Genomic DNA, 27,509 nt, shown 5'->3' with positions numbered 1-27,509 from the left:
CCAAATATTCTCTAAAAGTTATATTTGTACAACATTAAGATAAACTTGAGGAAATACTCCCTAAAGGTCAGGACATTAACTTTCTACAAGATTCCTTAACTTCTTCTTTCAATTTACTGTGGGGGCACAAAAACAGAAAAAAGACCAGGGATAGAAGACGAAGTATTCAGATCCTTTATTTCAGTTAAATGTTAAATGAAAGTCAAATGATAAAAACTCAAGTCCATTCAATTATACGTCCATTAGATTGTGGAGAAAGTGAGTTAGGGCATGATGCAGAATATTCTGCCTAAGAATGAAATATAACCTTAAAATTAAATGTAGTATAAATCTGTTCTAAGTTACTTTCCATGGCTGAAATAAATCTGATCGGAGACACAAGCTACTGAAACCAAAGTCATTGCAACTCGTTGACAAAATTCCTCTACTGAGGAATACTGCCGGTGCTTTTATTCTGAAAGGCAGACCGGATATGGTTTCGAATAGGATCAGCCTTGACAATAGTGGAGCCCGAGGCAGGACTATGGGAAGCAGCTTTCCTAATAGTGGACAAGTTTGAAGACTTTCCAAAGACGTAGAGTAACAAAACTACTCTCTAACCACTCTAGCTACGACTCTTCGAGTGATTTCGAGCTTTTTACTTCGTTTTTCAGGCATTCGCTGCACATTTTTGGCTCAAAAAAAAGTTGTTGTTTTGCGCTTTGGTGATTTTTTTTTGTTTTGTCAAAGTAATTTCCTGTTGGTGCTCAGGGGAGAGTTTACTCGCTTTTATTTGGCTCGGCACCCTCGGTCCAAAGTTCCGGGAAATGAAAGTGAGCGTTTTGAAAAGCCACAGCTCGTTTCCTGAAGTTGGAGCGGATAACCTGGGATGACTTCAGCCGCCTCCCGTGGAAAAGGCAACACTCTGAGTGGGACCCACGCTTCGGGTAACAAAGAGAGCCTCTCCACAACCGGGCAAGTTATTTAGCAACCCACGGGAATACTGAGCATTTTAGACTAGTGGGGTTTGCAGAGTTGGAGGAAATGAACGCCAGCATGGGAAGGGAATTATAAATGAGTCGTTTGCCAGACAAAGGAGGACACCTCTTTCGGACTGGATACCGCCGAGCAAAGGGAAAGCCTTGCGAGAAATGGAGGAGGAAGGCTCACTTGAGCCGAACAAACACACTGGGAAATATCTCATTCTTGTCCTGCCTTAAGGTCAAATTCTTATAACAACGCTGCTCATTATCACCACAAATCCGCCCTGCCCATTAACAAAACATTACTTCCTCGGCCAATGCTGCAGCGGTTTTCTCGCCGTGCGTGAGAAAAAAAAAAAAAATGGGGATGGATCGGTTGCAGTTGTTTGTGATTTTGCTGCTGAGTGGCTTGGGCTGCTCCACGGCATCACCCGCCTGCAAATCATTCGATGAACGCCCGAAAAGCGGTGGGAAGAGCCTGCCGTCCGACAGGAAGGTGGTGTGCAGCAACATGGAGCTCCATCAGGTGTTGCCCCCCGACTCCTTCCCCAACAGGACGGTCACACTGTGAGTACAAGAGAGGGGCATCCAACATACATTTCAGTCAGAGGGAGGGGAAACAGTTACTGTACCTACGATTACAGGGGTTAAAACGTGTTTTTATGCTGCTAAAACTTTACAATGTGCTTTAAATGAAAGACATGCACCCTTATCAACTCTGTTCATAGTGCAAAACAATGAAAACTAGGGCGATATTGCTTGATACCATGCCATAAATCCTATGTGACAACCGTCTGTCTCCCTGCTGTGTAGTGATTCATGTACAGGAAGGCTGCTAAATTAGTGATCACACATGACACCATATCTCCAAGGCATTGTAACAGATGTAAGAGCTATCAGGCTGTGAGTTGAGCCTTGTGGAGTTTTTCCACCTGGCTCTAATATACATGCGCATGGGCTCACGTCCAGTTTCCACGCTCATGTTTTACCTTTTTTTTTCTTTCATATCCAGTTATCACACTCAGGTTTTATCCTATTTTATGCTGTAATCACTACATTTGTTCATACAGAAATCAAAAGTGCAGTTTCAGGGTTCAGACGAACCGCTGCCGTCCTTCAAGACAACACATCGACCATCGGTCGTTGATGTTTGTGCGGCGCCCTGCAAGGGATGAAGCGCACAAGTTGTCTGTTGTTGACGTCCTTTTGTTGCGAAGCCTGAGTTGCACACGCAAGTTAAGCAGCTGTAATTTTGGTTTTGGTTCATCACAAAGCGTTTGACGGCACAGAACAAATTGCATTCAAATACACGGCTAGTACAAAGGCGTAAATCCAAAGCTGTGCACGCGGAGCACTTGCACTTTGTGGTGGTGAGCGATTGAGGGAAATATGAGAATACCAGGGAAGGGTGCAGGAGTAGAAAGCACATAATACACTCATGGGAAAGAAAGAACGGGTTCTTAGATCATTACAGTGCTTGTTTTAAGTGGTTTACCGCAAATCACGTGTACACTGGTATTAGCACACTCCCTATTATCCATACAATACTAAACTTTATTTGTAAGCTTTTACTTGATTTAGGTAATTCATAAATTAGTCATTACTATCTTAAGTCAAACCGTTGTAGCTTTTACTGTAAATCCAGACACAAGCACCGGCGCTGGTTGTCTGCAGAGAACTGTTTGTCATGTCATGGTTCTGCGAGGTTGCTGTTAAGTCTGGCGTGTTCACTTTCCATCAGTTACTGTTGCCAAAAAATCCAAATTAGGCAATTGTAGGCTAGTCTGGGTGGGGCTCAACACCTGGCAGAGACACAATTGAATGTTAAAACCCAAGGATCTGTCAGTAAAAGAGACGATATGCTTCTCTATAAGTACTAAACGACCCAGTAAACATGAATCTCTGCCTCAGGAAATTCCATATCGTCGGGGCTTTTTTTTTTTATTGTACAGTATCAAGCGGCCATTAGGAGTGCATTATTAGGTGCTTCCAAATTTACCTCTACACTTACGTTTTGTGATGCTGGTTGCGTTTATGGGCCGTCTCGGAAATTTCAGACCTTGGAGCTGCACATAAAACCTCCATATGGGCAAACTTTTTGACGAAATACGCCCGCTCAACTGCCTTACAGTGAAAATAAACAGACCATTACTCTGTGGAAATACTTTGCTCAAGCAAGTATCTTGTGTATTTTTGTTATCTAATATTTATACATTACTTAAATAAATGGAGGCCATTAGCTGACCAGATTCTGAGGCGTGCATTTTATCTTAAGAGAAGATGCAAGTTTATGAGGTGGTCAGCAGCAACGACAAGTAGATGTGATTTGTAGTGAATCAGAACTGCATTGCTGTTGAATGTTGGTAGCACTTGGACATTACCTTTATTTTTGTGGTCTGGAAGTATTTATGAAATTTTGAATATGCTGATTTCGTTTATCTAAGATCTTTAGTAGGCCTTCCCTCATGTCTTAGTTTTTGCTGTGTCTGTATGTCCTCTGTGAGGTATCTGTCACTTGTCCTGACAGTGATGGATTGAAAGTTGAGCCTGGGTCCTCGTGATTTAGCACTGAGCTCCAAAGAACAAGAAAATATGCATTTAGAGAGCATAGACGGAAAGCGTGTGCATTTCCGAGCAATTATTGCTACCAGTTTCACCAAAAACAAAGAAGAAACATTCCCTACCAACTGTTTTTCATCCCCGGTAGACATGAGTGACAATGAAATGGCAATTTATGTTAACTGCGCAGTTTTATTTTTTTTTCTGTTAGTTTATGACCTGTAAAGTCACCAGGCCTCTCAGTGGGTGTGGTGGTCCTGTTTTACGGCATTCCCGCCGTCTTGTGGTGTGGTTGACCATGGCCTGGACACAGCTGGTCTTGACTGTAGAGAACTGGGACAGGAGTCTCACGAGAAACTTTTCTCAAGCCGAAAAAATAAATGATCAAGCTGTTATTTCTCCTTGTTAAGCCAAAGCCAATCCCATCCTGTTCAGCTGCTCTTACTTTGTGCATGGATATGCAGCGGATGGATACACAGTTTAGGAAGTGAATTTGCTTGTGTTTATGTTTGCTTCATTAGCGTGAACCACCAAATCTTGCATTAAGCTCATTTAAGACTAATACACATATTTCTATTTAGGGTACATAGGGTCATGTCATTTTCCTAAGGAAATGTCTTCTACTACAGACAGGGAAACTTTGCCACAAGTTGAAGCTAGGTGTGATTAAAAACCCATTCTATTCATTGGACTTAAGATTTCCTGTTTTCCTCTTCAGGGATCTGCTCCCAAATTCAGATTTTAATCCTTTTGAAAAGCTTTTGGCAATAAGACTTGAACCACAAGCACCAGCACCTTTTTTCTCAGCTACTCTCTTGGCTACGGTTGAACTTGTCGCGCCACTTGGATGATTGGTTTTGCTGAATGCCCAAAAATGTATCCCACATATTTGGGTAGAACAACCAGAGCTCTTAACCTAAACCGTACCTCTTTGTACATGAGCAGTTATGTAGTTATTTAGATGTTTTTTTTTACCCAACCTAGATGATTGGTGTCATTAGTTCACCCCGACATTCAGTGCATGTTGCTATTCAGTGCAGTTCTGTACTGAATGCCTCTCTGTAGAGAAAAAAAAAAAAATGAGTAATGCATTCTCTGCATTTGCGCTCTCCAAATGATACCACATGCCTAAGTAATCTGAGAGGAAATGACACAAATGTGTTTACAGCCGGCCTGTCCTCCCATGTCAGTGTGGGCCTCGGCTAAAATGCGAGGGGTTTAATTTAACTTTTACCTCTCGCAGACGCATAAAAAAGGTTGCGCGAGTAGTTTGTACGGGTGTGTTCACGAGGGTTTATTTCTGTTTACCTGTTTAAGTTTCAGCCGACATACCCACGCAGGCAGGAACTGGCTATATTTAAGCTTTCTCTACTCACCCGGCTCATATTTCTTTACAATGCTTGTTTGGTGTAATCAGGATCCATTCACAAGAGCACCTGGGTTGCACAGTGCAAATAAGCACACCTGGTTTGGGCCTCTATGAAGCAGCGTAGGATTAATGTCAGGAAGAAAGCCGGCGTTTCCTCCCTTGCTGCAAGAAAAGACCGCTCTATTAGATGACACATTGGAGAGCAGTAAACTGTCTTGTTTTACAGCAGTGCAAACTGGGAGTAAGGGGTTACATTCCCATCTGGTTTCCTTGAAATTCCACTTCCTTTAAGAGATGCATGTTGAGTTGTTTCCTTATGGGTTTTGTATCGTAAAACTCGTAAAATGATCGTTAATTCAGGCACGGCGGTCTAGTCCGTGATCAGTCCTCATGTCAGTCACCTCATTTATTTTTCTGTGTCATGCCGGGGAGCCGTTTGAAGTGCTCGTGTAACGAGAGCACAGGTGCCTGCTGCCATGCATGTCCTGAGAGGATTCATTTTTTGGTGCTTTCCATGCAAGCCATTGGTCTGAAAGGAATCCTCCTGTGTTTTTCATAGTAGTTCTTCAGTGTTTGCAGAGGAAGACAAAATCCCACGGGAGAGGCATTGCCAGCTGCACATCTCACTCAGTTTGCAGCCTTTCATTTCGCAGACCAGTTGAGCTTTGAGTTTGCCAGGTTTCCTGAGGTATCCGCTAATCCCAGACAAGAAATCCAGTTCAGTGCGTAGATGTGAGCTTTGCATGTGTGGTGCCTTCACGTCTGTGTTCATTTTTGCAGCTTATCCTCTTTTATCCTGGTGTTTGCATGGTGGATCATTTCCCCATTTATCCACAGAGCTGTAATGTGAATACCTTGCTCTAATGGTACCGTATATTGTAGGGCCTACTACTTGAAAAATGAAGGGGGCCAAGAGAGCATGAATGTCAAGTGCCCTCTTTCTTATGGTGTCCATTCTCTTCATAAAGAAATCTTCTTACTTGGATCATCTATGGAACCAGAAGGCACTGGATAAATGCAGGAATTCTCTTGGCACCTCGCAGCACCTCTGACGTTGGACCAGCTTCTTTTTTCCACCTGAGCCGAGGCCTATGTTTCCATCCACAATATCCAGAGGATGTCACTCTAGAAGGGTTTTTATGAGCTCCGCTGCAGCCTGAGACCTATTTGAAAACCTGCTGAAGAGTTACAGATTTCGATGCTTGGGAGTTTTTTTTGTCTAAATCCTCCTGAGCATAAAGAAAGTGTTGAGAGAGCACCGGTTGCCTTTGTCCTTAAAACACAAAGTCCCTGTGAGGGGAGTAGTGGCTGGCCATTTTGTGTCTGGATAATGTGCCTCCAGCCAGAGGCGTATGCTTGAGAAGTGAAAAAGAACTTGGGACTACCTACAATAGTGTCGTATTTACTCTCCTTGAAAGCAAGATCAAATCCGGTGCATTTTATATCACTTTGTGAATAACAGTGGAAAGTCCAGTTCTAGAGACAGTTTTTCTACAAATGTCGCTGGGATTTATAGCTTCTGTATCAGTAGACAGGATGTGAGATTTGGTTGGATCCCCTCGCAGCTTGTTCCTGGCTTGAGTTCAAGCAGGCCTTATCTATGCATCAAGATAAGGGAGACTCCCCTCCTGTATCGTTTGAGGCCCAGCCGTAAGAAATTCCGTAGCCTGGTCTTTAGTCTGGAGACCTCGGGCTGACGTCCAGGGACAGACGGCAGGGAAGCAGACGTCTAGCTGCAGACGTCCCGAGGGCAGTGGAGACGAGGGTGGTAAAATGGTCGTGATCCCCCATGCAGACTTGTGACTCTGCAGTACACGTGTTGCCTGTACAGTCGGCAGCAGTGCTGCTTTCACACCGATGCAGAGAGTGCAAAGAAGACAGAATTTGCCGTCAGAGCAGTTTCTGACATGCAGAGGTCACACTCCTGTCATGAGGAAGAAGGAGGGTAAAGCATGCAGAGAGGGGAGGGATGGAAAGAAGCCAAGGGGAAAAGAAATAGTTCATGATTCTGAGGAGAATGCTCTTTTACACATTGATTTGGACAACAAACAGAGTCTCTAAGCTAGAAAAGTGTATTTAAACAGCCCGACTTAAATAGTTCCCATAATTTGCTGGTTTAAATTCAAAATCTAATATATAAACCTACAAAGCAACTGAAGAACAGGTGACTTTCTGAGCCAAATGTAACGTCACGTAGTTTTATGTCAATAGTAATAGTTTTTCCACTCTTTGCTCTTGCGCTGCTTTTTTATAGCAAATCTTATCATGGCTTAACTTTCCTGTCACATTGTTAACATACTTACTTACTATCTCTGCAAATTTGTGATGAACTAAATATTAAGAAACACGTTCCCAAATCAGCACTCCTCACGGTAAAAGCATCAGCTTGGTATTCCTGGTAAATATTCCTCTATATAAATTATGCTTTTCTGACCACAGTCTTGGGAGGCCCAGCATCTCTGCCTATACCATTATATCATGTTTACCCAGGCAAGTGATAGAACTTGCAGTCTTGTTCGTCTCTCATGTCGTAACATCTGCCATTTCAGCGTTCAGAACCCAGAAAAACACGGGTGGTGAAACACAGGGGCCGTTTGTGTGCGTACTCTCCTCTCGCTCTCACTCTGAACGGCAGCTAGCCAAACAGCAAATCTCCAATGAGTCTCCCCTGTCCAACCCTGTAATAAAACAACCCCTCAACACCCAGTAATGACTCCAATCTGGCCTCGGGTTGTGGGTGCCACTAGCATGTATGTCACCCGCCACATCCCCTCCCTGCTGGCCAGAAGTATATGCTAACCACAAGTCCCTGCTAGTGTTTTTTCTTTTTTTTTTTTGTTGGGAGTTAACAGTGCTGTTGGTTTCCCAGACCCTTTGGGAATAGTTTGAAGGCACACAGGGACACAAAGTGGAGCGTTACTTGGGAGCTTGGCAGGGAAATTAACTTGGTAATAAAATGGGCTTCATTACCCAGGGAGGAAGCTGTCACACTCGTCAAACTTGGAGTGTAAGATTTTCTCAAGATGTTTTTTTTTTTTTCATTTTTGTTGTGATAAAGTTGACGATATCTTCTAATATAGCAGGGTTTGCAGTTGTTGCTTGCATTGAAGGGGGTATGTATTGTGCATGTTGGTTGCTTCTCTTCTAGAAAAGGTGACGTCTTCTTAGAGTTTGTTTGCAGTGCAGTATTGAATAAGGACGGTGTCTATTTTTGGGCCAGTTTTACAGCTAATGTTCCACCAATGGGTCATGGCCGCTATCAAATTATGATGGTTTTACCTGTTAAAGTAGAAGGAGTTCTCTCTTAATTTCATCTTGGCTACCTGTCAAGATGAAAGAAAACACTCGGCCGAAGTTCAAGTTGTTTTTCTTCAGATCTCTTCGGTGAACGTTGTGTGACTGGAAGCAAAGAGTGGTTAGAGGAGAAAGAGTGAGGCTTAATATTGTTATCTGCCAACAAGTAGCAGTGTGGCACAGTTCCACTAGATGCTGGAAAAGACATGAGATCCTTTTGATGCACATTTAATTAACGCACATTCCTCACTGATGTTCTGGGTGCTGTGTCTGGTTTGCTGTTGTTCCTCCCAGACATTAAAAAGGACTTGTTGGAAAATGTTGGATTACACACAGTTGTTGGTGCGGTACAGTGTTAAAACCATTGTATTGGTGCATTTTTGACATTTTCTTTTTTAAATGAACAATAGTATTTTAATGTGCATTTGGTTCTTTGTATTGATATATATTTTTTCTCTCCACAGAATTTTAAACAACAATAAAATTCAAGAACTCAGAAATGGATCCTTCTTTGGATTGTCTGCTTTGGAGAAATTGTAAGTATTATTATCATTTTACCAGCTACAGCATCAAGAGTTGATTTTGAGTCAAGTGAATCCTTCTCCTTCTGGCAAAGCAGATATATAGGTTGAACGACTCCATGAAATGTCACCGTTGCACTTCACACAAGTAGGCCTTGAGCCTGTTTTCAAAAACCTTCACAATATTTCACATCATACCCAACCAGTGCATTAGCAGGAGCCATCCATCACTCCGCGAGTGGAGCTTTGGCTTGTGGAGCAGGAGGTTTGTTAAACACACACTGGCGTCATGCCAGTGGAACATCCAGGTCACAGAAAGCTACGAGGCATCCGAACAGCACTCAGCTTCAGTCAAGGATATCTGTCCATGTTGAAAGACTGGAGATGGTACCAGAAAGGGCTAATTATAGGTATATGCCCTAGGGCTGGTACATGTCTGCCTGGTGACATACTCTCAACATACAGCTGCTTGGATATTCTAGGGCCGGGGTGCTCTTTCTTCAAGAGTACTTAAAGGCAGAATTATAGTAGTAATTATAGCAGTTAACGAAGACTGTTAAGTGTGGTTGGATCTCAGCTTCAGTGATTGGTGAAGATATTCACTGATATAACGCTCTATGTTTACTAGTATTGGTTACACAATAGATGCATGTCATTCATTCCATGTCATTCCAACACTGGAGATTGGAATGTCATCACCGGTGTTCCCTTCCTACACAGGATTCAAGAAAATGGCTCTGGGCCTGCACATATGGGCCATGGGTGATTTATCACTCGGGAATGGCTTCATGCAGATAAAATAACCAGACCGTTAATGGCCCTGCTTTTACCCAAGGCTACACTAACACATGACTGCATTGATATGGAATTCTCAGAGCATACCCCCCCCCCCCCCCCCACCCCCCTCCGACATTCTTCTCAGTCTGTTTAAAAAAGGCCAGAAACATAGAAAGATATACGAGGCAGAATTGGCTGCGTTTGGCCTTGTGGTATCAACCCAGAAAGATGATTTAGATTCAGATGTGCCCTCAGTTTTTGGATGCCATTAATCATTGAATTATTTCATATTTCTCATGTATAAAGTACACATTGACTTTACTTCTTTTTCAGTTTGTTGTGTAAAGTTGTCCTGCATGATTTTTATGAGTTTCAGAAAGACAGATTGTTTATAGATTTGCAGGAGAGTTCCTTATAGACTCTTGAATTGGGTCAGTTGTTAGTTTTTAGAGCTCAGGCCTAGAGGATAAACAGGAGGCTGCGTGCTGAATGTGTAAAAAGAATCTTTGATCTTTCTCCACCAAGAAAGCCTTTAAGGCACTTATGTGTTTTGTCTGTGAATGGCAAGTCAATTTGGTTGTAAACTCTACTCGGCCTGCCGTTGCATCAATACACACAGGCAAGTTTGCCTCCAAAAGCAACTCCCATTGTGCTCCACAGACCCCACCCCACCCCACTCTAGTCTACCCCTCGACCAGCGAGATTGCGAGGTTGGCTTGCTTGCTTTTGTCATTGTAATGAGGCCGAGCCAAGGCCAGAGGTGTCAGCAGTGCGATTCCCACACACAATCACACTCTGCATGCTGACGAACCTCTCCCTGAAATGTTCCTATACCCTCCCTCCCACCTTAAATCAAACTCCTTTCTCCTCAAACTCTCAAAGAGTGGAAAAAAAATGCAACATGAGTCTGTTTGAATGCACGGAGCCTCTCCATCTTGCCTTCCACCCCTCCTTCCCCCCGCCTTTTTACAACTTTTTCTTTTTTTTTTCTTAGTCCACAAAGGAGCTCTCCCTCATTTGGACTCCTTAAATGCAGTGGTGAAGACTGAGACAGCAGCTGGCTGTGAGTGCCGGAGAAGGATAGAGAATCGATTACGCCTATCCGGCACTCTGCGTGAAATTGCAAAGTAACTGTGGAGACCACTGTGTTTTGTTGGGGCCAAAGGTGTCCCCCGCTTGGTAATAAGCCACACAGAATCCCTATTATCACTCTTCTCATAGAAATAGGAGCCAAGCTAGGCGACCGTCACATGCTAATTCCTTTCTAAATCCACTGCTATGGAGGAATGCTTATTGTGGAAACAGCCAAGGATTAACAGCACTAGTGTGTGACGTTTCCTGAAGAATTTCTTGTTGTCGTTACAAGCAGGTTACACGCTAATGCAAAATAAATTGCTTCGCCAGTGTATAAAACATTTTCGGCAATTTAGCACTTTTACAGATAAAAGGGTGAACTCTAACTAGCTAACATTTAAAGTGACCCCTCGCTGAATTGAATAGACCCAGTTGTGTTGGTAGTTTCTATGCTTGTGGTGCTATTTCCGCTGTTATTCACATCACAACTAGAATACTTCTGGCTTGAGAAATAAAAGGAAATGTATACATGTGGCTTCACTGGCTTCTGTGAACAACAACATGGTGGAAAAACAATAGTTATGGATGTAACTACGGTTCTCCGAATTCAGCATGTGTGGCAGTCGCCAACAATAGAACAGAACAGGAAGGGTTAAAGAAAAGTTTGATACTTAAAAAGATATTCAGAAGAAGGGTTGTCATTGGATTACCATCGGTTTGGACTTTCCTCGGAGTGTGCGGAAAGAATAGAATGGGGCACTTACTATGTGTCTTTTGAAATTACTGCTTTTAATATGAGTTTTTGTGAGTAACATGGTAATACCTAGCTCAGTATTTGCTAATATTTAAAAAGCAATCATCTAAAATCATTCTGGTGGCTCGCCTATCATCAATAGCTTCCCTCTCCTCAGTGGGAAACCTAGTCTAACGCCAGGAACCTTCCATAAGTGATATATCACCCTCTAGACTCTTAATTAAGCTTAGTGGACATAACATATGTTTTAATTTTAATATTCTTGGAAGACGCTGTACTGTGTGCACCCCTTAAAATGGCACCAGCTGCAAAACCACCCTTAGGTTTGGGGCCAGTTCAAGAACACTTCTGGAACACACATAGAAATATTCCACCAGCTATTTCAGTTTAAGCTTGTCGGTAAAAAAAAAAAAAAAAAACTGGCATTTTTTTCTCTGCAAATAGATTTAAAAGGTGCCAAGTCATGTGTGGTCGGCGGGCTTTGGAATCTGCACTGCAGTTGTGGATGATTAAACATGGACTGGTCCTCTTTGACTCCCCATATTTTATCCACAACTATTAGAATGTCAGTTGGAGCGACAGTGTTCGTATTTTAACTTTAGTAGTAGCGGTTACTCCTTCTGCTTCTCTGTCCGTTACCTATAACCGCTTGTCTTGTCGATGGTCATGGAGAATTGGAGCTGATCCCAGCTGGCTTTGGGCAAGAGGCGGGGTACGCCCTTGACAGGTCAGCAGGTCATTGCAGGGCTTATGCAGGGACAAACAACCATTCACTCTCACATGCATACCTACTGCCAATTTTAGACTCAGCAGGTTCTCCAGTGTAGATCTAAACTTAGACCTTCGGCGGATATTTTCCAGTAACCGTGTCCTTCAGAAATGTTGAAAGTCTAATGTATATTTCAACAAAACCCTATTGTTAGTTTGACTTTATTACATTTACATCAAAATGTGAATTTAGTTAATTGAACAATGACATTGTTCCACTGGGAGAGTTTGCTGTAACATTCTGAACTTGGACAGTAGAGGTTTGCAGTTTGAGATTGTGTCCTATTCTAAGTTTACATTAAAGTAAATCTGCATCCGCAGCACAGAAATTAATAGGCTCAACATCCTCGTTTGTGCACTCTGTACACTCTCCAAAGCTGCTCTCACTGACTGTAATAATACTTTCGACTTCTGATATTTGATTTCTTTGTCCTGCCTTCTCATTCTTCTCTCAACACTACTTCACTGTGAAGCCAGCTCCGCTAGCTTACATCAAAAGTTTTAACAAGCAATAGATTTTTTTTTGTCTGCGACTTATCTGTGGCCACCTACACACCCTCAGATGACAGTTCTCTGACATCAAACGGACAGAGTTACCCAGAGGCCCTTTGTGTGGGTTCAGGTGCCGACTAGAAAGCCTCCCGAACCTCCACTGTAATGAGTGACTAGGCAGCGCCAGCACAGGTGAGCGCCGCAGGAATTCTGTGAGCACAAGCCTTTGAACCTCAGGGGAGGGAGGGCTGTGTGTTTTCGTGAGGGGCTGAGCTCCGGAGCACCTTTGAGGGTCAGGTTGTCTGTGACGGCAGCTATGTAGTGATGATGGGTGGCTGGATTTGGAGGAGGTCTGAGTGTTGGGTTAAAAAAATGCGTGAGCTTTCCTGTGTGTGAACCATATTATTGTGGGTGTAGATTCTTGCATCCTGAAATGCTCATTTCAAACAATGGCAGCATAGTCCAGTGGTTACAGTGGTTTACTTGTAACTGGAATATTTAAAGATTGGTTTCCGTAATGCTGTAAAGCCCATATCTGTTCATATTTATAGTTATACTAGTACAAAGGTCCTGCCATGTCATTGCAGGTTAGTATTGATAAAAGAGGTCACCAATTACAAGTTTAAAAATGATCTTATGCAAATGTTTGTACCCATAACTATGGGTACACTATGAAAAATTCAGGAATTCGGATCATCATGCCAATATTTTCTTGTTGTCTTGTTTTATTTGATCAGCAGTAAAGATATTTAGTTTAATATCAAATAAGGATTAAGGATAAACTTTCAGTTGTTGTTGGGAGCAGTTCATTTATTACCTTATCGCTTAAAATAACAAATTGACAAAACGGTTGTATTTCTGCTCTTGTGTTTCATGACCTAAATCTTTTTTTTTCTTTTCCCCACAGGGACCTGCGGAGTAACGTGATCAGTCGCATTGAACCGGGCGCTTTTCTCGGCTTGCAAGCTCTAAAAAGACTGTGAGTATTGAGGGAGCTTCTGCAGTGTCGCTGTCTCTTGAATGCGTTTCCCGCAAGTGTGTGTATACGCGACGTTCACACATTTAGCACCTCTGGGATTTCACACCTTTTTTTTTTTTTTGGCAACCAAAAGATCTGAATTCCAACTTTTTAAAGCTTTGGAGCGCTTGCTTTTATTATTTTCCATGCGATAACAGTGATTCATGAATATTGTGAAGACACGGATTTTTCTTCACAAGCTATTTAACCCCATTTTCTTTTTGTTTGAAAACCTTGTTGCAGTTCGAAACTATTTCATATTAGTCAGAGGTAATTCCACTACTCTCAGCAATGAGTCTGCGTGCATTTATTTTGTTTAGAGCAGCTGTTTTATATCTATTTATGCAGCCACAGCTCTTGAGTGCCCATAAGGGAGCATGGTCAAGCAGCAGTCTATTTCTACTGCCTTGTTTTGTCTGGCCTTGTGCCAGACACCATTGCAGACAGTGTGAGGCCTTATATACTTTCACACACTCTGGGGAAAAAATGGAGGGGGATATATAAACGTGTGTATGTGAAGTTTATGAATATCACGTGAGGATTATTTTGATACGTTGAATACATATAGCTCGACTCCATCCAGGTGGTCTGACGTAAGTGTATAGTTGTGTGTTTCGCTTTACGAAAGTGTGTATGTGCATGAGAGAGAGCAGGAACACAACATGAATTGGAATCGTTCGACAGTACCCAGTCGCTGCCAACACAAACTTGAGCTTGGCGGCTGCTGTGGAGCAATAAGAACGAGACAGGAAAGCAGTCAGCTACTTGGCTCAGACCCGTCCCCATTTCCCCCGTCCTCCTTGATGCATATTCATGCCACATTGAGATGGACCCATGCCAGTCTATATGTCTTTTGCATATTAAAATCCCCACCACCTACTCACAAGATATTCCTTAATTCGTTATCGCCACAGAGATCTGAGACCTCACATGGAAATCCTTGTTCCAGGATACAGTTTGGTTTTGCCTCGGGGTAGAATAGTTTAATTGGCCCCACCGCCCGTCTAATTTCAAAGGGTGGTTGTCACTCATTCAGCTGTGAAAGGGAGGGCACACGAAAAGAGAGGAAGAGCAAAGGAGACGATGAGGTAGAGCTGAACCCTGAGAACGTAAACACAGAAGCCCCTCCATCAAGGTTTGGCATTCGCAGCTCCACATCCATTCTACTTTTTTCCAGTTTTTGGAAAATTGGAGTGGAGTTAATTGGCAGCAAGGCATACATCAAAGTAGATTTGACACACAGTCGTGAAAAAGCTGGAAAAGTTATGGGATGTAATGCACTCCACCTCGTCTTTGACTCTACCCTAGCCAGTCTTTACTTTCCCCCATCTGTTTGTTGACTTCCACCCCCAGTATTGCCTAATTGGAGTTTTTCCTCATTTGAAGACGTGCCATTTGGAGGACCTTTTCATCTTGTGTGCGTTGTTATAAAGCCCTGACAGGCCTTTTAAAGTGAAAACGGCAGAAGTTTGGATGCTAAGATCCTACACATCAAATATAAGACATTCAGCATGTAGCAATGTAACTGATTTATGGTTCCACTTGTTTAGTGAAGGGTTATAGGGGGTTCAACCCAAGGAGAGACAGTCCGCAGAGCCAAAAATCCGTAGGTCATGACATTATGTTTAAGTTGAATGCTGCTTGTGTGAGAGGTTGACTCAAACCAGTCACAGAATGACTACAGCAATGTTCACCGATGGGTCATAAAGACAGTGGTTGCACTACGAAGGCGTTCTTTGGCCACTCTTTTCTAAATGACCAACAACAGCAAAACACTGACAACCACCAAGTGGCAGCTGAGGGTTTTAAGTGGCAGACGTGTGTCTGCATAGCACCAATGCATTGCAGACACAGTAGCGTGTTGGAATTTTGTCCATGTGGTATGAAACAAGTTTGTCGGAGTCATCACTCTTTGACTAGCTGTTGAGCAAGAGAAATGTACTCGCAAGTAATATGGCAAAACAACTTCTTCAGACAAAGACCCCTCTTCACGTTTGCACTTTTGTATATTTAAACCTTTTTACATCATGTATAGATCTCATCGAGGTTTCCAAATACCTCTGTCCATAAAACAGTCAAAAGCAGCACAGGGTTTGATATCCTGACATTCTTTCCTCTGTATTCATCAGGCTCCAGAAACACTGAATCCTGGATAGATCCCCTGTCTGCTTCATAAAAGCTTCCTTCAAACCCCTTTCTGTTAGACTTTGAGGCCAAACCGAGATAACCTTCAAAGACCTCCCGAGAACATCAGACTTCAGACTTTTGCAACCTTTTTCCAAAGCCCTCAAACACAATTTCAGGCATATACTTGCACCCTCACAACAGGACTTACATCGCATCTAAAAGTAGTCAGTTGTCCCGGATGTCTGAGCTTCTTTATTAGTGTTGAGAGCTCGGGTATAGGGTGCACTGATGGTTACACCCTAAGGCGCAGTAGAAGTGTATCCCTTACCTCACTTTACAGTTAACACACGCAATTTCTACACAGTTTGGGAAGTACGAATGGATTTAAACACCCCTGCCTCATAATGTGCAATACTCTCCAGCCCTATGGATTCCCTTTACTCTGCATTCCTGCAACAGCTGAACAGTCCCCGCTATAACCCAATCGTATCCGGCTATTTTTGCTTCTGCAGCTCCTCATATCATTCACAGCAACTGATGTGCTGCACTGAAACAGTCTTGCTGTTAATTTGCTCCATGCCTGTGGCTGAGAGACGTGGTTGAGACTTGAGTCAGTAAAAAAAAAAGGTGGTATGTAGAGTGATTTCCATTTTTTAAAATGATTTTAGTCATAAAGATTCCTAACAAAGTGTCTGAGTGTAATAACAACATTCGCCACCTTGTCTTTAAGTCCCTTGATGTAGATGTAACTCAAGTATATGAATCCAGGCGACAGAATGAGATGAAAGTATGCCTTCAGCTAGGGAAGCCCCCCTCCCTTCCACCCCTTCACTTTTACCAAGTTATCCTTCCCCTGACACACAATGCTCGCACAAATTGGCAAGCCTGCAAAAGGCAGCTTTTTCTTCTCTTCCAAGTGGAACTAATAACCTCACACGGTAAATTCCCCAGCTGGTACCTTCAAGACCAACACCAATAATTACATAAATGCTGGGATGTTAGCATATGCCTGCCAGTCATTTTCCAGGTATCACTTTGTGTTAGTATCACATTCCTGGAGCACCCCAGGTTACAGTTTGGCTGGTGGGTTGGGGTAATGCTCTGCCTTTTCTCCCAGGCTCTGGTTTCTTTTCTTGGCACTTTTCAATGATTGGATCATTTACGGGAGAATATGCCTTACAGCTATTGTCAAGGTGCTGTGCCTAGGTCACCAGGACCGATTGCTTAAAATGTTATCTTCCTGGGAATTTAAATGTGTTCTGCTCTTGTGGTTACCTCACGAGGCAGCTGTATTCTCACGAGATTTGTGAAATCCATCTTGTCAGGCTTCAAGCTATGACTGTGTGGCTCACCCACAGTGGTGTGGACAAATCATCATCCTGTTACCAACTACTGGCAGCTATGGCAGTGTTTTAAATGTCGTGATGTGCATTTTATGCATTTGTAAACATGGCAAACTTCTACAGACTTAGCGGCCCTACGTTACATGGTTTGTTAATCTGATTGTTTGAGGATAGTCCGTGATTTACAGAGATAGGTAGATGGTTCATCTAATCCTCCCAAGAATTATTTTATGCAAGTGTCCAAACTGATTCTGAGAACGACTTCCCAGATTGTTCTTTCTCGTTTTGAAATGTGTTTGTTGGATAGTAAATACATAAAAACTACGGAACTTGTTTTCGATTTAGTCTTCAGCGCTTGTAAAGCTGACCTAAGCATTGTTTTAATGTGATTAGTGGGTCAGATGACTACATGTAGCTTTAAAGAGACGACCCCACGGACTTTTACGATGAGGCTTCAAACACTTTAGTGCCTGTTAGGCGCATTGTTTTTGTTTTACAACCCAAAGCTTCAGTTTAGTGGTGCAGTTTCACCTCTGGTATCAATCTTGTTTCCAGATGCAGGTACGGTATTTTCTGGTGAATATAGGCAGACGGGGTTTAACATCTCATCTAAGGATTAGTGGAGACCGAAACAGAGCTGAAAAGAGGAACAATGTTGGACTTAAATTTGCTCGATTTTTCATTTGCAATGTAAAGGTCAGAAACACTAATCCAACTTTAAAGTAGTTAAACCAGACTAATCTTCAGATTTCAGTAGTTTTTAGAGGTCTGAAGAAATATATTTCTACAATTCTTAAAAATATAATTAAAGACAAAACTCATGGGTTCAGCAGAAATGTTTTTAAACGCAAGGGATCAAAACTCCAGCCGCACTTTAAGCATGAAGAAAGGCTTTTTGTGTGACCGGCATGTATCGCCCTTGATGCCTATATCTGGCAGCGTTGTGCTATAGTTGACTCAGAGCTGCCAGTGAATATTTGATCTTGGGAGGCGCTTCTAAATGTTTGTACGGTAGATGTAATTCACAGTGGCGGCAGCCATCTTTTCCATACTAAGCCCTGGAATCGTCTGCACTTCCTTCTGAAAGGCGTCAGGAGTCTCGGACACTTCAATCTGATGTTTGCCAGAAACATCATGTCAGGTCTCATCCAGAGGAGAATCACACACTTTTGACGCGTTTGACGTTAATCATAGGTGATTTATCACCTCCCACAGTGTTACTCTGCCTTTGATGTGCAGCTTTCCCTGCAGGCCCACACAGACAAGATCGAAAATCACCTTGAAAGTTGTAAACCTGTCAGCGGAATTTGTGAGACCTCTGCCTCAACCTGCCTTTGTTAAACATAACCTTTATTTTTACCTTTTTTAAACCTGCAATTAATTAGTGTTCTTCATTAGGGCTGGCAACATCTTCTTTTGACTTTTATGGCTGTCAGGTTGTGTTATTTGTGAATTTGTTGAACAAGTAAACCAAAACCTTTTTTCTGTGTCTACTACAGAGACCTATCCAACAACAGCATTGGGTGTCTTAACGTAGACATCTTCAAGGGCCTCGCAAGTCTGAGCCGACTGTAAGTCATTTGTGCTGTTATGAATACAACATAATCATCTGATTATAAGAGACTATAATAAAGGATCTTTTTTTTTTCTCCAGAAACCTATCAGGGAACATGTTCTCTTCGTTGGCTCAGGGGACCTTTGACAGCTTGGTGTCTCTGAAGGCATTGTAAGTATGATAAGGAGATAGTCTTCCATGGGATTTCAACACGAGGCAGTAAACTTTGTGTCACTGTGATGTCTGTAAAGCTAACATGCAATAAAAACTATGCTAAAGTCATGGCAGAAAAGTGAGAGTTGGCCATTTGTCACTTGGTGTTTGATAGTGCTCACTCAAACTGTGATGTGCGTGCGCTTCTGTCCATCTCCAGGGAGTTTCAGACACCTTACCTGCTGTGTGACTGCAACCTCCTCTGGCTGCTGCGATGGATCAAAGACAGGAACATTTCCGTGAAGAACACCAAGTGCTCATACCCCCAGTCTCTCCAGGGTCAGCTCATCACCTCCATCAGACCGGAGCTCCTCACTTGCGGTAGGGACGCACACGGAACTGGGATTTTTCACTAATAAATGCACAAACGTGTCAAACAAACAAATTAGTAGCTGTTTAAACACTCTAAACTCGAGCCGTTCATCGTTTCAGTGGCCCTATCTGATACGTCATTTGTCCAGTCTGAGACATTTTGAAATGTTGAGCTGTGGCACAGATTATATTGTCAAATGGTGCACCGTCTCTTTAATTTCTCTGTTTTGGTATCAGTGAGGCTGGTGTTTGGGGAACAGGGGCTTGTGCAATGACACAGGAGATAAGACAAGGGCTGCCCAGGCCAGTGCTGCCTTTGTTTGTACTTGCTCATGTCTTATCAGTTTGGCACTCATCGCTGTGAGGGATTATGAAATACATGGCATAGCTTTACCCGGACCAAGTGGTCTGACATGAATGACAAATAGGCCTAAAATACCCAGAACACCGTTTTAGCTTTCTTATGTGTCCAAAGTGCAAAACAAAATGTCCAGAGTGAGCAGGGTTGAAAATCATCCTGGCGGACAAATGTCTTTCTGTGAGAAATGACGACCTGTCTCGCCTCCCTGTTTCCTCAGATGCTCCGCTTGAGCTGCCCTCCTTCCAGCTGACTCCGTCCCAGCGTCAGGTTGTTTTTCAGGGGGACAGCCTGCCATTCCAGTGTCAGGCTTCATTCGTCGCCGAGGACATGCAGGTGCTGTGGTACCAGAACGGCCGCATGGTCAAGTCTGATGCCACCCAAGGCATCTTCATTGAAAAGCGCATTGTGCAGAACTGCTCCCTGATTGCCAGGTATGACGATAGCTCATGAGAATTAACGTCGTTAATTTTAATGATCATAATGTATTAATTTTCCGCTCCACGTTTTCCTACAGCGCACTGACCATCTCAAACATCCAGCCTGGTTTTACGGGGAACTGGGAGTGTCGTGTCAGGACGAGCAGGGGCAACACCACCAGGACTGTCCACATCGTGGTGTTGCAAAGCTCTGCAAAGTACTGCGCTCCTGAACGTGTCTCCAACAACAAGGGAGAGTTCAGGTAGATAAAATGATATACTCATCAGAATATTAATGCAAAAAATAAAAAAAACTTAAAAACCTGAATTTTATTTATGGCTTTTAGGCACAAATCCCATATAAATAGTTCAAAATATGAATCAATAATCAAGTAATTTGATGTGTGATAAAAAAATGTTTTGTTGCTCTGTTGGTGCAGCTGTGTTCTTGTGCAAGCAGCTCCCCCTTGTGGTTAAACCTAATCACTGTAACCAGTGCTGTGCAGTGCTGTTATGATGCACAGATGACAATGAGTCGGTAGGAAGTAAAGTCTTTGCATGGATGAGTGTGACGGTATTTGTTTGAATCCGTCCAGGTGGCCACGCACCCTGGCAGGGATCAGAGCATACCTCCCCTGCAACAAGCTGCCGTCGAGCGCAGGCACCTACTCGGGCAGCCCCGGCGAAGAGCAGCGGGCGTGGCGCTACTGTAATCGCGAGGGCCAGTGGGCAGAGGAGGACTACTCCCGCTGCCAGTTTCAGAAAGATGTCACAAGATTTCTCTACGTCATCAACCAGGTTGGTCGCCTTATTTTCCGATCTAAAGGTTGTTTTTTTTAAAAACTTTCCCCTTTTTAAACCCACCCAAATTTTCTCTTCTCCTAGATGCCTCTGAACGAGAGCAATGTGGTGACCAGAGCTCGCCGCCTGTTGCTCTACACGATTGATGCCGCCAACTTCTCAGACAAGATGGACATTATCTTTGTGGCCGAGATGATTGAGAAGTTTGGCAAGTTTGTTGAGAAGTTTAAAGACGTAAGTTCGCATTTCCAACCCAACAGCAACTACAAACAGACAGGTTGTCATCAGTGGTTTGTCATGGTGTTGTTTATAGAGAACGAATGTTGTGACTTCGGGCACGGCTGGAGGCCAACATAAGAAGTTTAAAGTGCTCCTTGCAATGGCTGTAGGCAAGGAGAGCTTGTGTCTGAAAGCACTTTAGTTTAGTAGTACGGCGCTTGAAATGTGTTTCCAATAGTCACTTATCCAGTTAAAGAGCCATGTCAAGCATCTCCCTGAAGCATGTGTTTAGTGCTGTTTGATACAAACAAGTTGCTCGCTGAATAGAGTCACATTTCTTCTGTTTCCACTCAAGTGAGTATTCACTGGTGGGCTGCTGTTAAGCAAGGGTTTGACTTGTGTTTTGCATCTGTGTGTGTGTATTCACTCGTCTCTCGTCTCCCAGCTGGGTGAGGTGATGGTTAGCATGGCCAGTAACTTGATGCTGGCCGACGAGAGAGTGCTGTGGATGGCTCAGCGCGAGGCCATGGCCTGCTCCCGCATCATCGCCTGCCTCCAGAAGATCGCCGTCTACCGCCTGGCCACAGCGCAGGCCTTCTCCCTGGTTAGACCCGTTAAACAGCACCTTGTCCTGTTGCACCACCACAGCTTTAGTTTAGCGGAGAAAGGCCTCATTTCACCCTTCCTTTTGTCCTCCCAGACGTCCCCAAACATAGCGCTGGAGGCCCACGCTGTCAGGGCCAGTGACTGGAACGGCATGACCTGCATGTTATTCCAGAGGCCCAGCCCGGAGCGCACGCCGGGCCAGGACCGTCAGCTCACATTCAAATGCAACACCACCAGCTCCTCCTCCAGCATCCTTCACAAGGTCAGCTCCTGCCACAAAGCACTTTCATTAGGGAACTGTGGGCCTTTGTTAGGACTGCAGCTTGTAAACACACACTGTGGGTCCCGTCACTGTTCTTTAGCTACAACAACACTTTAAAAGGTTTGAGATTACCATAACAAGTTGGAAATAGTTGGATTTTAACTTCCTTGTGATTTTTTTGTCTCTACAGAGCACTGTAGTGGAGGCTTCCCTGCAACTTCCTCAGTCTCTCTTCACCCAGGCTGTACTCCCTGGGCAGGTAGATGACACAGTCTACAAGCTCCACCTACTGGGCTTCAGAAATGGAAAGTTTTTCCCCTCCACGGGAAACTCCTCCCAACTGGCTGATGGAGGGAAAAGGAGGAGTGTGGCCGCCCCTGTCATCATGGCTAAGATAGGTGAGCAATTGTGATCTGGTGTCGTCACGTGTCTCGATTGTGCTTTTAAAAAATATCAGCTCGGATAGCCGTCAGGCAGCAAAGTGACAAACTAAAAACACTACGACAACCTGATATGTGCTCCCCATCAGATGGCATGTCTCTGCGCGTGCTGAGGACTCCCGTTAACATCACCCTGAGACGGTTCGCCCGCGGCTCAGACGCCGTGTCCGCCTGCTGGAACTTCAGCCTGGCGGGCGGTCACGGAGGGTGGCAGAGCGACGGCTGCCGCATCCTGGGCCATAACGACAATTCCACCACCATATCGTGCAACTCTCTGGGCAACTATGGCCTGCTTATGGTAGGTCGTGCTAATCCTTGTGATGCAGCAATATTTGGGTGTTTGTGAGGTGATGTTTTTTCAGCATGGATAAGTTTTAAGAGTAATTGTCATTCCTTCGTTAAGATGATAAGGCCCTCTAGTGGCCATTAAGAAAGGTTGCCACTGCTAAAGTCGGGGCATTTTGTGCTAGTCTATGAATTGCTTATTGGCTATGACAGATTATGTTCCCCTGAGGGTTTATCTGTTCTTTTTTCTTGCAGGACCTCAGCAGTGTGGAATATTTGTCTCCAAGCATCCGGCCGCTGCACCCAGTAATCTACGCCACAACTATCATCCTCCTCCTCTGCCTGCTCACCATAATTATTAGCTACGTCTACCATCACAGGTAATCATTTCTTTTCAAAGGACAGTCTCTCCTATTTTTATATTTTCTGTCATTTTGATTAATCATGATGTTCTTAATAAAAGTAATTTATATATAACTTTTCTGGATATTGACACTCTCATCTTTTCCTTGAAACACCTCAGCATATCCAAATTATTACATTTCCCAGCCCCAGTGCTATCATAAACCTTCTATAAGTATGCAGTGACCTTTTTAATTTTGTGATATCTTTTTTTTTTTCCCTCTTCCTGTGACCACAGGTCAGTCCGCGTGAGCCGCAAGTTTTGGCACATGCTGGTCAACCTGTGCTTCCACATCTGCCTCACCTGCGGGGTTTTTGTCGGTGGCATCAATCAGACGAGACATTCAAGTGTCTGCCAAGCAGTGAGTATCTTCCAGCGCCCTGATAGGGGAAAATGAACAAGTGCTTCAGATGTTTTCTAGGAAAAGTTGATAAAGTTGCCCTTGGCTAAGTTCCCTGTGCTCATAAAACTGGGGGAAACGTTAAAATATACAGTAGACTGTTTCCATGGCTTGAGGCAGTCCTGTACTGAGGCACATTACTTATTCATTGCACCATATCTAGCGAGGATCTGGCTGGAAAAGTTTTGGCAGGGAACTTATTGTTTATTTATTTTATCCCCTCTGGTGGAAAGCAACATCTCAGTCATTTTTCAGCTCAGGCTGATGATGACAGTGGAAGAGCGCTACAGGTTCCTGGTGCTAATTGAAACACCTCACGTATATTGAATTCCATCATTTTTTATTTCTATGGACAAAACAATATAACAGGTGCATTTTACTATTCTGAAATTCAATTTTATGAGGTCATATGAAAATATCACGGTGTGATCTCTTCTAGGTGGGCATTTTGCTGCACTATTCCACCCTGGCCACTGCTCTGTGGGTGGGCGTGACTGCACGCAACATTTACAAGCAGGTGACACGCAAGGCCAAGCGCTACGAGGAGCTGGACGAGCCGCCGCCGCCACCCAGGCCTATGCTGAGGTTAGATTCCGCGCAGCCTTGCATTAAAACAGATGTGCAGCAAAAATAATACGTTTGTGTTGGAGCGAGCGCCTCTAAATGGGTGCATTAATCACTTGAAGGTCTTCGCTGCTTCAAGTAAAATGAATATCGCACGAGCTAGAAAATCAGATCAAGTGTTGTTAATTACAGGCTTACACCTTCTGAAGAAATAAACGCACACGTTTTGATTTATATTTTAATTTATATTGCCATCTGTTACTTTTGCAGTATCAGCATCAACATGCAAGAACAGATACAATTAAAGCAGCTACGTTCTTATTTGTTTAACTGTTTAACTACAGTCACAGGTTTTAATTAGAGCAAACGTGGAGATGTTGTTTGTTCAGATATGGGTGTAATTTACTTGCGGGGCAAGCTACAACTGTGCATATGTTTTCTGGATATCCATCAATGTTTCTTGTTATAAGAGGTTAGGGACGCTGCCACATGGTGTCAGTGTAGAGACTTAAAACATGATTGGGCCTCATTGTCATATAAGATACAGAAAGACTAAGCCTAACAACCTCTTTTTTTTTATTTCTCCAAAAGGTTCTACTTAATTGGTGGAGGGATACCCATCATCGTCTGCGGGATCACTGCAGCAGCCAACATCAAAAACTACGGCAGCCAGACCAATGCACCGTAGTAAGTAGGCCTTTTATAGATGGCAATTAAAGTCACTTTTCCTCTTGTTTGTGCCTGTGGAAATACTGCGCCATTTAATCTGGACAACTGCATTTAATAAGGGAGCATCCAAGCCCAAAAGATGTTTTACATTCTATCCTCAGGAGGATTGGTGTTGTTATCGACCCGCCAGACTGCATTACTTTAGTAAATAATGGATATATTTTTATGGGGGTAGGAAAAGTTTATTCCCTGAAGTTCTGATTATGGAGCCCCATTAATGATATGTGCATTCAAGCAACAAGCAACTGCTTCCAGTTTACAGCAAGCTCCCCCACCCCTTTCTCTACAGTGGCAGCTGTTTAGATTGTGCAGCGGGGCTGGCTAATTGAGAAATCTGGACCCGTATCTGTCTCCGAGTCTTGGGAGTTTAATTAGTTCCTTGCAAGCAAGACACATTCAGCCCGAGTTATTAAATGAAATGGGACAGTAACAAAAAAAAAAGAGATGCCAAAGTTTTTCCAAGTAATTTTAAGTTTGGAATAAATAATGATATTGACGGATCAAGGCTGGGTGAGGAGGTATTATTTAATGAGGACCGTTTCATTTTAAGTTATTAATAAAAACAAATACGCAGAAATGTTTGGAAAAGCTTGAAGGCTCCATCTAATATCCTGCTACATATAGAAAGTTAAAATGGTCTCATCTCTCTTCGCCTTCTAGTTGCTGGATGGGATGGGAGCCGAGCATCGGGGCTTTTTATGGCCCGGTAGGATTTATCGTCTTCGTGGACTGCATGTACTTCCTAAGCATCTTGCTCCAGCTGCGCCGACATCCCGAACGTCGCTACGAGCTCAAGGAGCCGAATGAGGAGCAGCAGCATCTGGCTTCAGCCAGCAGCGAGGCGGGGCCAGATGTTCCCAGCAGCCACTGCCACCCCCTCACCCTCCAGCTTCAGCCCCAGGAGGCCTCCTCCTCCATTGTATCTGCTGCACACACCGTGCCGCTGTCAGCCCTGGAGAACGAGCACACCTTCGCTGCACAGCTGATGGGTGCGGCCGGGGCGTTGGGGCTGTATGCAGCCCTCTGGGTGTTTGGTGCCATGGCTGTATCACAGGTTTACCCCTTTGACTTGGCTTTCACCTGCCTGTATGGCGTGGCTGCTTTGGCACTCGGTGCATTCATGGTGGCGCATCACTGTGTCAACAGACAAGATCTGAGGCGCTACTGGTCCCAGACTTGTTGCTCTGGTAGACGAGCGTACTCCGCACAGGAGGACATCCTTCTCCCTCAGCCAGGCGTGGCAATGACATCCACAGCAGGATCTGATAACAAGGCAGATGGGGAATCGACAAAGTGTGGCCACAGCAGTGCAGACTCTTCTTATACAAATAAGAGCGTCCCAAGCATGCGCAACTCTGCCCACGGCAGCAAGCTGACAAACCTGCACGCTGAGGCCGCTCAGTGCAAGTCCGCCTCTGCTCTGGTGACGGCCAACGGCGCGGCTATTTTGGACAACAGCCTGACTGAGCATTCGCTAGACAATGAAATTAAAATGCATGTGGCCCCCGTTGAGGTGCAGTTCCGCCCGGTGAACAACATCAGCAATCCAGCTGCTGTCACTAACGGACACGCGGGCAGGCATCACAAAAACAGAGCACGAGCGCACAGGGCGAGCCGGCTAACCGTGTTGCGAGAGTACGCGTACGACGTGCCAACGAGCGTGGACGGCAGCGTGCAGAGCGCCCCCCACAGGCGACACCACCATTATGACTTGGCGGCACGCAATAGCCGACGGGCGGCCTACATGGCTTACAGAGAGCGGCACCAGAGCCAGCTGCAGCAGGACAGCAGCGACAGCGCGAGCCTGCCGCGGCGCTCCCGCCACGCAGACAAAGGAGGGGGTGGTACGCTAGGGAATGGGACAGTGGTAACTGTAGAGGCTGAGCAGGTGACTCCTGCTCCAGTGTCGAGCTCAAGCAAGGACTCTGGTTCTGAAAAGCAGCAGCCCGGCAGCACAGACCTCGACAGCCAGCCTAAGTCGTATGGGCTCAACCTTGTCACTCCAAACGGTGGCACCCTTAAAGAAAACGGACAAGCAGTGCCTTTAATTCACACAGACAGCCCGGCCTGTATAAAGACCGGCTTGTGGAAACACGAAACTACTGTGTAGCAACCGTTTCCGTCCCAAAAGACTGCATAGTAACATGCTCACGCCTTTAAACTGTGAAGTTTTAAATATTTTTGACTGTACATTTTTTTTCTTGGAAAAAAAAAAGAGTCCTTTAAAGATAATTATTGGAAAATTAGCCACATTACTGCCACTGAATTGTCTTTGTAGATATGTTGTTGTAAATGTTCTATTTTTATAACTTTTAATCCAAAAACACTTTTATTCCATCTGAGAGTTCTGTACATTGCACGGTCTGGTTTGTGGCTCTGTGAATACTCTTACCCCGGAGCTTTTTTCTAGTTTGTCCCAAAAATAATAAAAGAAAAGTTCCGTTCAGCTAATTGAAAGTTTTTATTCTTGCGATGACTCCCACACTTTCATCGTTTGCCTCTCTGCAGCCACTGCAAAAGGTGAGTCAGAGCTGTTTTGTTTCCAAGAATTGCTCTTCCTGACAATGTATGACAAGCTGGTAATTGGGTTTTTCACTGACCTCCAGGTGGCCTCAGGTTCCTTCCCCCACAGTGGTGCAGCACTTTAATTGCACGTGGCTGTGGCTCTGGGCCGTATAGGTGTTGTCCCCCTGCCTGCTGGCAGATTTGATGAGTGCACCGTACATTCTCGGCTCCCGCTGACTTGATGGCCCCGGTTGTGACTGACAGCTGACTCTCAGGGCGAGCGAGGCTGCCTTGAGAAGAAAGGATAATGAGAGTAGTGTCTTCTTCTTCTTCCAGCTCCTTCCTTTCTCTGTCTCCTCCGCAGCCGACAGCTGAACTCG

General features: G+C 44.2%; 1 protein-coding gene across 1 annotated transcript; it reads left to right on the top strand.

The window, feature by feature from the left end:
* Positions 1-521: 521 nt before the first annotated feature.
* Positions 522-27,191, top strand: adgra3 (adhesion G protein-coupled receptor A3). The gene is made up of 19 exons (XM_084541341.1): positions 522-1,529; positions 8,649-8,720; positions 13,478-13,549; positions 18,558-18,629; positions 18,713-18,784; positions 18,987-19,147; positions 19,717-19,930; positions 20,014-20,178; positions 20,512-20,713; positions 20,801-20,950; positions 21,381-21,539; positions 21,636-21,803; positions 21,994-22,201; positions 22,333-22,541; positions 22,784-22,908; positions 23,169-23,292; positions 23,771-23,916; positions 24,487-24,582; positions 25,285-27,191. Exons 1-19 carry the CDS (start codon positions 1,324-1,326, stop codon positions 26,732-26,734), a joined length of 4,071 nt encoding a protein of 1,356 aa, XP_084397467.1. The 5' UTR covers positions 522-1,323; the 3' UTR covers positions 26,735-27,191.
* The last annotated feature ends 318 nt before the right edge of the window (positions 27,192-27,509 follow it).

This window comes from Chelon labrosus (genome assembly GCF_963514085.1).
Source record: "Chelon labrosus genome assembly, chromosome: 1".
Classification (NCBI taxonomy): Eukaryota; Metazoa; Chordata; class Actinopteri; order Mugiliformes; family Mugilidae; genus Chelon; species Chelon labrosus.
This window is presented reverse-complemented; position numbering and strand designations above follow the sequence as displayed.